Genomic DNA, 12,722 nt, shown 5'->3' on the forward strand with positions numbered 1-12,722 from the left:
TGTGTGTGTGTGTGTGTGTGTGTGTGTGTGTGTGTGTGTGATGTAGATAACATCGTTGGCTAACGTTCAGTCTGAGGGAGGGTGAGTTTTAAGTTATTCTCCTAACACATTTAGGAATAAAGTAATACATATGACAGATCAATGTTATAACCTTTTATTCATTTCAACAACTAATTTCAAATAAATAAATAAATAAATCATAATTTAAAAAACTTTGACCTATTTTCTTATCGCTAATGACAGCTGTCATATCAGCTGATAAGTTCTTGATAATAGACACTATATGTTCTCAAAACTGTCAAGTTAATGAAACTCGCCCCTTATATCTCTCTAACAGCTCTTTTTTAAGTGATAAACCCAATTGAAAGTGAAAGTGAACCATACTCAGAATTCGTTCTCTGCATTTGACCCATCCAAAGTGCACACACACATCAGTGAACACACACACACACACACACACACACACACACACACACACACACACACACACACACACACACACACACACACACCACACACCCGGAGCAGTGGGCAGCCATTAATGCTGCGGTGCCCGGGGAGCAGTTGGGGGGTTCGGTGCCTTGCTTAAGGGCACCTCAGTCGTGGCCGGCCTGAGACTCAAACCCACAACCTTAGGATTACAAGTCAGACTCTCAATATTTCTAAAAATAATAAAGTATTTATAAAATGTTCTCTAATTTTCATCCCCTCTTTATATGCAGTCACTGTATAAAATGTGGTGTCATAAGTTATATCATTATTACTATTATGAGAAATTCCAGATTTCAATATCTTTATTGTTTATGTAATTCCCTTTGATATTTAATTATCATGGTGATTTAAGTAATATATGCATTAGTCTAGTTAGTCCAGCGTTTTTGAGCATTCAGTAGGTACAGAATTTTTATACTGCTTTATATATATATATATATATATATATATATATATATATATATATATATATATATATATATATATATATGTATGTATATATATATACATACATATACATATATATATACGTATATATATATGTATATGTATATATATATACATACATATATATATATATGTGTGTGTATATATATATATAGCAGTAAGTATAAGTATATATATACTTATTCTCAGCTGTAGTAAAGACATTTTTACATACATTTAGGTCAGATTATTTGGTTAAAATCGGAAGGAAATAACTGAAGTGGGGTAGTACGAGACAGTGGAGTAGTGGCCGGATTTGGAGGTGGAGCTCAGGTTTAAAGGATTCCCCCTAGAGAAAGTAGAGTAACACACACATTCGCTGGAAGTTATCGTAGATGATTATCCTGACTACTTTTTTTTTTTAAATTTTTTTATAACATCCACGATAAGACGGTAAGAAATTCAGTTTGTCGTGATTGCACAATTCCATTTATTTTGCGTAAAAACAAGAGCGCGTGTGTATTTTGAGGCTTTGTTGTTTCCGGTGTCATCAAAGAGCTAAGATAAAGACTAGTGTGATTCATCTACCGTTGTACTTGAAAATGAACAAGAAAAAAAAACAATAATTTTTTTTTGAGGCAATTGAAAACACACCCTTTGCCCTGGCAAGCTTTTTTATGTAGGTTTATAAATGTTTTTGTTCCGCCTATAAGTGTTTTATAACCTGTAAACATTAAAGTTAGCTTGCTCGCAGTAGACACACTGATGACCTAATAATGTCCCGAACTATGTTCACTAGTTATATAATGTAGAAATAGAAAGTGATAGGGTATTAAAACTGTAGTTATTCTATTTCTGTTCTCTGTTGTTCTCTTTGAAGATGTTTTCTAAAGCAACCAGGAAATTTGTGAATGAGATTGACCCAGACGGCTGTTTAATCCCCGTCTCCCGGCTAAATGAATCAGATAATCTGAGTGTTGTTTCGGTGGTAATCAAGCGGAATCCGTCCTGGTTCTGGCAGAAACCCAAGTTCATTCCCACAGACTTCACCTTGAACGACGTCCTACTTGGGGAAGATCCTATAGAACCAGGTAGAGCGCTTTAACACTGGATATTCATTACTGTATACAGTAGTATACCATTAACAGTATTAAAACAGTATTAAAGTGTTAAAAGTATTAAAACCATTACAGTATATAAAAGGAACTGTGTGTATATAATACTAATTCCCATAATTAGCTGCAAGTCATGCCAGCCAGGCGTCAAAAAGTAATTTTGTTAGGAGTTGGAATGAGTGTGTTTATTTTTTTTACTTTGGATAAAGGTTTCCTACATTACCCATAATGCCTTTCGAATTCTTTATGAAAGTGGTGGCAGTGGCATCCTTTGTTGTAGCTCTGCTTAAAGAGACAGATGCAGCAGTGTTTTTGTCCTTTCCCTGTCCAGCTGTTTCACCTCCTGATCTGTACAATCACACAGATCATTGAATAACAGTTTAGTTTTCATGTTAATACTAATTCCACCGTCATCATATTTGTCATGAAGTATCTGAAATGAGTCTCTGCTGTCTCAGAATAGATGCACAGTTTAGCTTTACATTGTATTTATATGGTTGAGTAAATTTGCTGTCTCCAATACATTCTACATTTAATTTCTCATTGACGTGATGTTGACAATATGACAAGTGTATAAAGAAGATTTGTTTTTAGAAGCTAACAGAGAAACCTGACCAATCCCTCTGATGTTTGTAACTACACTATATTGTCCCTGGTGAAATCAGTGCACCACTAACTCCACTAGCTTCAATCTCAGGAGTAACAAGAATCACAGATAAAGAAATTAGCACATGTAGCACCCATTCATTTATTTGAGCATTAGTGCACATCAGTTGGTGAATTTAGATTTAGAGGGGGTTTCACACTGGCAGTCATAAAGAGTTTTCATGAAAAATAGATCATATGAAAGCTGTCATGTGGACTGGGAAGCAAACCGTGGTACACAGTTCTTAAAACTTTACCCTAAAGTTTTAACCTCATTTCATGCTATAATGGTTACTGCTTGCCATGTTTAATTGCTGTGTTTTCCACCAAATAAACTTATTTGTTAAACATGCAGCCATCCTGAAGTAATGACGTCATACGTAATGACACAAATTCCATCATCTCGCTGCCGGCAGATATTAATACAATCAATTTAACACATTCGAAAAGTTCTTTGTAATCATAACTTTAGTTGAATATGTTTCTTATATTTAAGTTTTGCAACTAAAACACCCAGTACAGGCATTGATGTGCAAACGTGGGTGATTTATGTGTCTTAATGATATAAAGTTAATAAACTAATCTTCATCAACTTACAAAAAGCGTTCTACAGTTTAGAACGAATCAGTCCAATTTGGTGAACCGGTTCATTCAGTTCACTAAAAAGAACTGGTTCAAAAGAATGATTCGTTCACGAACTGGCCAGCACTAGTTTATAATTTGTTCTCTAAATTTTATTTCCACATTTATCATTTATACTGCTGAGGAGTTAAGGGTCTTGCTCAAGGGCCTAGCTGCGACAACTTGGTGCTGGAATTTGTGCATGGAACTCATGACCCTTCAAGCAAAGGTTCAATGTCTTAACCATTAAGCTACCACCAAACTAATATGCTTTTTCTGGCACATCTAAAAATCATAGCCATGATGTCAAGGAGTTGGTCTATAAACTGCCAGACAGAGTTAGTACAGGCATGTCTGTGATCATCAAAGAAACAAGACACAGGGAAGCTTAGAAACAGGGAAATCATCAATTGTATAAAACAACAGGACAAATATCTCAAAAGTAAGTGATCAAGCCAGAACAAAAGGCATGAACATGCATTTGGCTGGACTCGATAGCACATGGCAGAAGGCCCAGCAAACTGAGGGAATTACATGACATTGTGCCCATCACGACAGAGCGTCCATTAACTGGTTTATAGTTTGGGTCAATATGTTAAAGCACATATGTGCTGAAAAGGGAACATGACATCATGTGATTATTCCACATCATTAAATATATGTCTATATATGTGTTTATATATGTTTTACCTTATTATAATTAAAGCATTATAAGTTTATATATGGGTAGTTGACGTGACATGGATTTTTCACTGTCACAGGAGATAAAGCATAATTTATTTCACATTTTCATAATTTAGAATACTGTAAATGGTTAAACATTTTCTTGTTTTATATGAATTTGTTGTTTTAATACCCAAGTTATTGTTAGTTTTTTTAGAACTTTGAGCCAAATCTCAAAATTGTCCAATGGTGTGACGGTAGACAACATTATTTCATAAATATTACATTTTATAAATAAAGAAAATAATGTTTAAAAATCTTAATGAACACTCCTGGCATAATTGTGCAAGTCTCTATTTCACTAAGTGGCCATCACTTTTCATATACATACATTTCTAAAAGTGTAGAAATTTCATAAAGTTTGTCACAGAAAAAAATGTCCTTTGGTGTTATGCAAAAACCTAATTTTAATTTGGGCAATATCATGGACAACTACATTTAATTGAAAGACCCCACTCAAGGTCATGTGACTGAAGACCCCTATGAAGGCCATGAGAAGTGCACATGTCTCTCAGAATTGTTTAAATATTTAACTATGTTTTAAGACCACTGAAGTTGTTAAGTTTTTTTGTCCTTTGGTGTGACACCCCACAGGGAAAAGTTTGTCAACTTCATCTATTCATGGTGAAAATGATTCTAATTAGTACTTTCATGTAAAATAAATATCACTTTAAGAAAACGATGTTTTAATAATGTGAACAATTCTGTGTCAAGTATTTATTTTATGTTATTTAATGTAATTTCTTAGTACTTTTTAAATGTCACACCATAGGACACATTTACAGTATTGTTGAGTGAAAAAGTGAAAAAAATATGTGAAGTCATTGACAAAATGAGTGACCAGTACTATTTTCTGAAACTGCAGTTTTCATACTCCACAAATATATGTATTTTTTCTTAAAAAGTTATGCTTTCCAAAAAAAGTACTTTTTCTTGGTCATTTGTCAACTACCCATATGTCTATTTATTACAAGTACCTTGCTGTTGCTGTTAACTGCTGATATTATTATACAAACTTTTCTATATTGCATTGACAATGTGAACACTTTGATTCTTCTGTATGTGATTCTTCTGTATGTCTGCAAACCTTGAACCTTAAATGTAACCAAAAACATTTGTTGGAAAAATAATGGTCATCTATAGAGCTGGCTAAATGATGAAAAGACCTTAGAGAGAGTTGAACCATACAATTATGAGATGATACCTTCCTCTGTTTTCCACAGGTCTCATCGAAACAGACTTTTTAAAATATAATGGTACAATTGAAAACAGTGAGACTGGAAATGCTGAAGCAAATGTCGGTCCTGCAAAAATGAATATCGAGGGAAAAGGATTACACAAAATGGCATCCTCATTTGGGAGCCTTACAAAGCAAGAAGTGGATGTTCAGAAACTTCTATGTGACACTAAAAATAGGTAAGTGAATAAGAAAGGGTCATACATTTATGGAAAGAAATGGGAAGTAAAACCGCTTGCTGGTCAAATTTTGTTGCAAGTTGCGTAAAAACGTTTGGGTTTTTTTTTACTCAGAATCCAAGCTTTTGAAATCAGGTTTTGTTTCCCCATAAAAAATGAAATTATAGCACATTGTTATAACAGTTCAGACTGGTTGTTATGTGTGTTTATAAGGTATACCACGGTCTTCAGTTCAAATTTTTAATGAATGTAGAAAATCTTTATACAAAGTTTTACTTCTGAAGCCAAAAAGGTATAAGGGTTTATATACATTATGTACAGAGAATTATTGAGTACTACCATCTCTTTATGTATTTTAAAGAGAATGTGGGGCACCTCAAATGTATGACCCTGCACCAGTGTTGGATTATCCTGTATGATGATGGATTATATATTTTTGTGAATGTTTGTTAAAAGGCATTTACTAAACTTTATATTGTTCTTTTGTTTAAAAGCCAAATAGTTGATTCAAATATTACAAGTTGCTGATCATGCTGTTTCATGTGTTCTTTATAGATGCCTGGATTTACAGCACTCCCTGTTGAAGCAGGTACTGCAGCGGGGGAACGACGTGTTCGCGCTGGTCAAGGAGCGAATAATAACCACCCAGACCTGCACAGTTACTGAAACAGTTCAGGAAGGAGGAAGCTGCACATCCTTTCTTGGACTCACTGTTCCCAAGAAGATTCAGGTCAGTAACACTTTAGTTAAACATAAGACAGTTTCGGCTTTTGATGAACTCTCACCTGAGGTAGCATGGTAACCTTTGTCTTGGCTTCCAAAGTTTTCTAACCTTTAGCTGTTAGAATGTGTTGGAAATCTTCTTGGTTCATATAATACAAGCAACCAAGCAGTTTATGGAACTCAACTGAAGTGGTATTTCTTTTTAGTTAACAAGGTGAATTATTAGTACATGCAATTTAGTCACTTATCCAGAGTGATTTGTAAAACACACAAACAGTTAATGGTGCAACACATCTTCTTTAGAGAAAATTAGATACAGATCCTAGTTTCTGCTATCAGTCAGTAAAATGACAATTTTAAAAGTACAAAGTAATATTACAAAACAGTACTACAAAAAGTTAATGCAAAGCAAGTGGAGAGTAATTGTAATATGTCATCTGCCTAAAGATATCCTGCCCAAAGAGGAAGGTCTTTATACTTTTTTGGTAGAGACACAGGGCTTCTCAGCGTGAAAGGGAGAATCTCAACAGAGTGAGATCTTGCACTATGTAGGCATTCAAACTTTAACAATAACCTCTGCAGATTCATTTGAGAGGAAGTTTCTAAGATGGAAAATGGGGACTTGGAATCTAAAGCTTGCCAGAGTTACTCAAGACTAAAACTTTTTATCGTTGCCTAAAACTTTTTAATCATATGACAGTACAACTGTTGTTTATAACCTATATGAGGGTCAGGGGTGCAAATACCAAAGTTTAAAAATATTTACCCCAATCACTCATGCTGACACAGAAAAACCGAGGTAACAGCCGCAATCCATGCATATTAATAGCTGGTGTTACATTGAGGAAATGTTAACATAGATGTCTGTTTTCTGCAAGCAAGGATGTAACATAGTTAGTAGTAAAACAGAAGGGTGGTGACATTAAATGTTAAAATTGCTTCAGAGCAATATTTTCCAGGGTTCATATTTAATATAAATGACAATATCAGGTCTACATATACTAATACCATTAATAATCAGGCTCAATTCTTAATGGCATTGATTCCACAAGATGTTTTAAACATTCAAAATTCCTTTGAGAATATTGCATTATGGGATGAATTATAATTAAGAATTAAAAATTGTATCATAAATTAGTTTTATTTAATAATTAAATGAAAATTTTCAGTTGTTGTGCCAATGTTAAGGCAAAATTTATTAAAAATAAACTACATTTTATGTTAAACAAAGTAATGTGTTAGATCAGTATCAAAAGCTCTTACCACTCCTTCACCCTTTCTCGATGTTCTACAGGTTTCAGTAAAGAATGGCAGCCTTCATTCTGACAGTAAAGTATCAATAGAAATCCCGGCTAAAACGGCCCTGGCTTACAGTTTAATGGAACTCAACGTGAAGAGCACCGGCCAATTTGGTAATATAATTTTGCTCTTTGCAATTTGGGAATATATGCTGCAGATTAGTGTGAATCATTTTAATGCTGCTTTAATTATTATCTAATGGATTTGTATAATGAACACAGATTCGACAAACTTTTGTCTTACCGTTTTTTGGATTTTGTTGGTTTAAGAATGTTTTATATTTATCTGCTAACTAAATAATTTCCTTTAACAAGCAAAGCTCTGTTAGCATGATTTAACCAGGAAATGGAAGCTAGTCACAGTGATTGGTCTGATCACAGCAGTCTTGTTTTCTTAGAGCTGTGCCTGCTGCCAGACACCTATGGATACACTGAGGTAGATGGCTTGAACAGTACAAATGCAACACTGCTCAACACCATGCCAAATGAATCACCAGTCCAAAAGCTACAGCAAGGTAAGAGCTGAATTGGAGGATTCACCAATGTTTACATTTATGGTTGATTTACATTTATGAATTAAATTACCCATCCTCATCTGATTGACCGCAGATTTATGACCTTCAGCAGAAACACTAGTTACATCACAGATTACTGTGGACATTCTCCAGGGACTTTGCCTTAAAGATCAGTCCCTTTATGTAATATATGTTCGATTTGCGGGCTGTCTCATGCTCACACAGAGTTTAACACTGCCAGCTGGTCTGAGGGCAAGAAGTTATTTTTGGGACACAGCAAAACATTTTGGTTAGATGATGACTCATCTTAGATGGTGGGGAAATTCCTTTCACAAAATGCTTGAACCATAGCAATCAACAGCTGTGACAATAGAGTAATCAGATAACACCATGGCATTTACCACCATCAGTGATCCTGCATCAAATTAACAGAATATGATTTTAAAAATTATATATACTAACACCGGTATTCAAACAGAATGCTGTGTAGGTCAGGGTCTAATAATACCAGTTAGTTAATTCCTGTCTAACTGGAATTAACTAACTGGTATTATTAGTTAGTTAATTCCTGTCTAACTGGAATTAACTAACTGGTATTATTAGTGCTTGGTGAAGAGAGAACCAGGTGTATTGACTGAAATCAAGAAAATCTGTAGGATATTCCAACATAACCTCTGCATTTAGTTGCTTCAAATCACTTTTGATTGATGCATTCTTAGCTTCATGATATTTATATCAAAATAATAGTGGCTAGAACTATTTTTTATTCCACTTACAAAAACCATGTACTGTGTGTCTTAATTGAAATCAAGTTGCACCTGAACTGAGCTGGTCATATTGCACAAATCACTCTTAGCATGGCTCTTGTTAATCAAAGTTAATAACCACAACCAACAATAGTGTAACCATTTACACTCTCCCTGACATAAACAGCCAACACTACACTCACTCACTCACTCACTCACTCACTCACTCACTCACTCACTCACTCACTCACTCACTCACTCACTCACTCTCACACTCTCTCTCTGTCTCTCTCTCAGAGTGGAATAAGTTGCAGATAGATTTTGAGGTGCTTTCAGGACTCCCTGCCAGTACACGCTCACTTCTCTTTCCACAAATCACTCTCCTCCTGAAGGACAAGGCAGCCATCAGAACCCTGGACTTTGCAGTGAGTAAAAATAAATCATTTAGCCATTGACACAGTGTGAAAACTGTACATCACTTTTGTTTGTACAGCAAAGAGGTGAATGAATGCAAAAGGGAACTTCAATGCTTAACCGTACTAAATGTTTCTCACACACAATGCATTTCCCCCACTTGCTCACATACTTTTTAAGGAACCAGTGAGCATTTTAAATATGTTTTCATTTTAAACCAGGGGGAGATTCATGAACTGTGTAAAATAAAAGTACCAGTTGTAAGAATTCTAAAAAATGTTTAAAAATGGCTGATATTTCAGCACAGAGATATCATAAACAACAAGTACACTTAAGCTATTTTAGTGAGTTTTTGTGCTCAAACACTGCTCATTGCTGATTTCCATTTAATGGTGATCTTTATATTACCCCAAAACAACCTCAATAATTGCCCCTGAATAATGAACTCATTTATTAATTCATTCAAACATTTGATCCATACCTTCTTTCCTTACTTGCTTCATTCGGTTCCTTCCTTGCTAAAACAGAATAAAACTCAAAGCAAAATTAAACAAGTTGGTTACATAACACACAAAGCACTAAAAGCTTATGTAGTAAAACAATACATGATCAAATCTCAACACATTGTAAACATGTTTTATAACTTAACAATACTCTCTATGTACAACATAAACTGCAAGAAAACCTGTGCATGTATTTCTACTAAATTTGTTTCTCTCTCACTCTGTCAGCTGAGGGATTTGATTGAAGGTAGGAAACCTGATCTGTCCTCACTGGACAATTTGCCTTCTCTGAAAAAAGCAGCACAGACTACACTGGAGTTGTTCAAGGAGACAGAAGGTGCAGGCCATGAGCCTTTGGAAAGAGTCACCATTGAACAACATTTAGAGCCGTCTGCCCTCACTGCCATCAACATCCTCACCAGTGCATTAAAGGGTGAGCCAAAAAATACAGTTGTAACTGTGCCGCTAAGAACTGGTCAGGACAGGGTGTGAGACATCTCTCTCTCTCTAATTCTATTTAGAGATGACCGAATCAACCTTGAGTTTGCTCGGGTCCTGCTGTAGCTGCACCACCATACAGGCACTGCAGCAGCTGGTGAGTGTCTGCTGGCTTATACATTCATAAACATTTCTGATAAATTGAATGTAATTCACTGAATATTTGATCCATGAACTCTTTCACAATATGTGTTCATGCATCCTTGTAATCTTCCTTGAACATATTTTTAAATTGCTAGAGTCTAAATATGTAAGTCAATTAAATTCATTTAAAATAAAAACAAATGAAACACTAACAAATAAAAGGAAATAATATTGTTCACTTGCATGTCATGTGTCCATTACTAGAGAACCGCAAACATGTAAATGTGTTGTTAAGTGAAGTGAACTGAAAGCCTAAGGCTGATAAAAGGGTTGGAAATCCATGTTCCGTTGCTGCCATCTACTGGTCATTTCTATACACACTGCTGTGTATGTTATTACATCTAGTTATTACAGAGTACAAGTTAAATTGCTTAAAGAAAAAGACCTTCGGGATTGGGGGTTTGATGAATTAGGGGAAGGAATTAATGCACTGGATGTGTTGTATGTGCTTCATTACAGGTGCGAAATGTTCTGGGAAATACAGAGTGCTCCCTGAAGGATAGCACTTTGGCCCCATTGGCTGAAAAGGACACTTATTGTAAAGTACAAGAGCTGTTTGGGTCCTTCAATGTGTTGCTGTCCAAAGAGGAGGAATTAATCCAAGTTCAAATCAGCAACCAGCAAGAGGCTGTTTCTCCAAGTCTGTGCATTGCCATCTTTGGTTTGGCCTCATTATCAACCGCCTAAGTGTGAGGACGAGACAGACTGCTGGTGGAAAACAGAAGAATAATCTCAATCTCTCTCTCTTTCTGTTTCTTTCTTTCTCGGAGTGGAATAAGTGTGTATACATATGTAAATATACAATGTATACATTGTAAATATAAGTGCAGGGTATACTTTATTTTATCCCAGGACTACTTCAAAAAGTGAGAGGAAGCTTTGGAACAAAATTTGTTTCGGACATTTGAGCTTGTCCCTGTTTAGACCAATTCCAAAATCTCAACTGTTCACATCTGCTGCTCAAGAGGATAATGTCACATTCCTCTTTTGCTCACTGCTGACTCAGCGCACAAACCCAATTTAATCACTCCATAAAGATAATCAAGTAATTGGCAATTAAAGGATTAATAATGAAGGGGGGGGGGCATGGTGGCTTAGTGGGTAGCACGTTCGCCTCACACCTCCAGGGTCGGGGTTCGATTCCCGCCTCCACCTTGTGTGTGCGGAGTTTGCATGTTCTCCCCGTGCCTTGGGGGTTTCCTCCGGGTACTCCGGTTTCCTCCCCCAGTCCAAAGACATGCATGGTAGGTTAATTGGCATCTCTGGAAAATTGTCCGTAGTGTGTGAATGCGTGAGTGAATGAGAGTGTGTGTGTGCCCTGCGATGGGTTGGCACTCCGTCCAGGGTCTATCCTGCCTTGATGCCCGATGACGCCTGAGATAGGCACAGGCTCCCCGTGACCCGAGAAGTTCGGATAAAGCGGTAGAAAATGAATGAATGAATAATGAAGGGGTGGCTTGGAATCGATCAGTAAAAACTTACTTGGTTAGAGTACTTTGTGGAGGCAAATTGAAAGCAGCAGGCATGGGTTTAGATGAAAAAACATTGGCACAACCAAAATATTTTTATTTCTTACATATTTACATCCTATATATGTCTCATGAATTGCTCAATGAGATCAGGTATGATTTCAGTGACAATAGAGAAAAACATGACAAAACACACCTATTTTTTATTTACCATTAAATTGTATTTCATATTCTTTGAAGATGTATTAATAAATAAAATGTATTTTTTCATGATTAGTTTTTTGATTATCTTTCTCTTGCCACATAGTGTAGTGTCTAAGCAACATACATAAAAAGCATCCACCCAAGCATATATATTTTTGTTGTTTTTTTTTAATTGAAGCAAAATTACAAAGTAAATTAGATTAATGTAGTGACTAAGTTATTCATTCTGATATTAGTGCATTTTTTAAGTCACAAACCTCATTATGTAGTTTAAGTCTTTTTACCAGTACACTTCTATTCCATTCCACTGGCAGAATGGAAGTCATTTTCAATTAGTATAAAAACAAATTAATTTATTGCCACAAATCTGATATAGAATTAGTCTGAACTCTGCTGGCATTCAGTGTGATGCGTTTTTCATTGTTTGAATAGCATTACACAGCAGTTTAGTTGTTGAAGGGAACATCTTCAAATTATAGATGCTTATAAGCAAGTATATTGGGCATCTCAAGAGAGCATTAACAGGTTTGATATAACCATTTTCTGAAAGCCTTGAAGCCAAATCATTAACCACAACCGTAGTGTATAATATAAATGTCACCAGTGGCAACATGATCAAGCATTTGTGTGAAACTATATGTTATCTCCTGCAATTTTAAGCTTCATGGTATTTCTCATGCAATACTAGAGTGAGCAACCAGACCAGCCATAAATTGTATAAGAAAAATACAGCATTCTTCTAAATGCTATTTCTTTAGTTGGTGTTGATG

At 35.6% G+C, this 12,722-nt stretch overlaps 1 protein-coding gene across 1 annotated transcript; it reads left to right on the forward strand.

The window, feature by feature from the left end:
• Window positions 1-1,213: 1,213 nt before the first annotated feature.
• On the forward strand, window positions 1,214-12,021 carry gsdmeb (gasdermin Eb). Its single transcript, XM_027149027.2, has 10 exons — window positions 1,214-1,371; window positions 1,799-2,009; window positions 5,246-5,438; window positions 5,994-6,168; window positions 7,456-7,573; window positions 7,858-7,974; window positions 9,018-9,145; window positions 9,866-10,070; window positions 10,159-10,232; window positions 10,739-12,021. Exons 2-10 carry the CDS (start codon window positions 1,799-1,801, stop codon window positions 10,964-10,966), a joined length of 1,449 nt encoding a protein of 482 aa, XP_027004828.1. The 5' UTR covers window positions 1,214-1,371; the 3' UTR covers window positions 10,967-12,021.
• Window positions 12,022-12,722: the final 701 nt, after the last annotated feature.

The sequence above is a fragment of the Tachysurus fulvidraco genome, chromosome 3, assembly GCF_022655615.1.
Source record: "Tachysurus fulvidraco isolate hzauxx_2018 chromosome 3, HZAU_PFXX_2.0, whole genome shotgun sequence".
NCBI lineage: Eukaryota > Metazoa > Chordata > Actinopteri > Siluriformes > Bagridae > Tachysurus > Tachysurus fulvidraco.

Coding starts and splice junctions, on each gene's coding strand:
- gsdmeb (XM_027149027.2), top strand. CDS start 1,799: ATGTTTTCTAAAGCAACCAGGAAATTTGTGAATGAGATTGACCCAGAC. Junction 6,169..7,455: donor CTGTTCCCAAGAAGATTCAG/GTCAGTAACACT, acceptor GATGTTCTACAG/GTTTCAGTAAAGAATGGCAG. Junction 9,146..9,865: donor TCAGAACCCTGGACTTTGCA/GTGAGTAAAAAT, acceptor TCACTCTGTCAG/CTGAGGGATTTGATTGAAGG.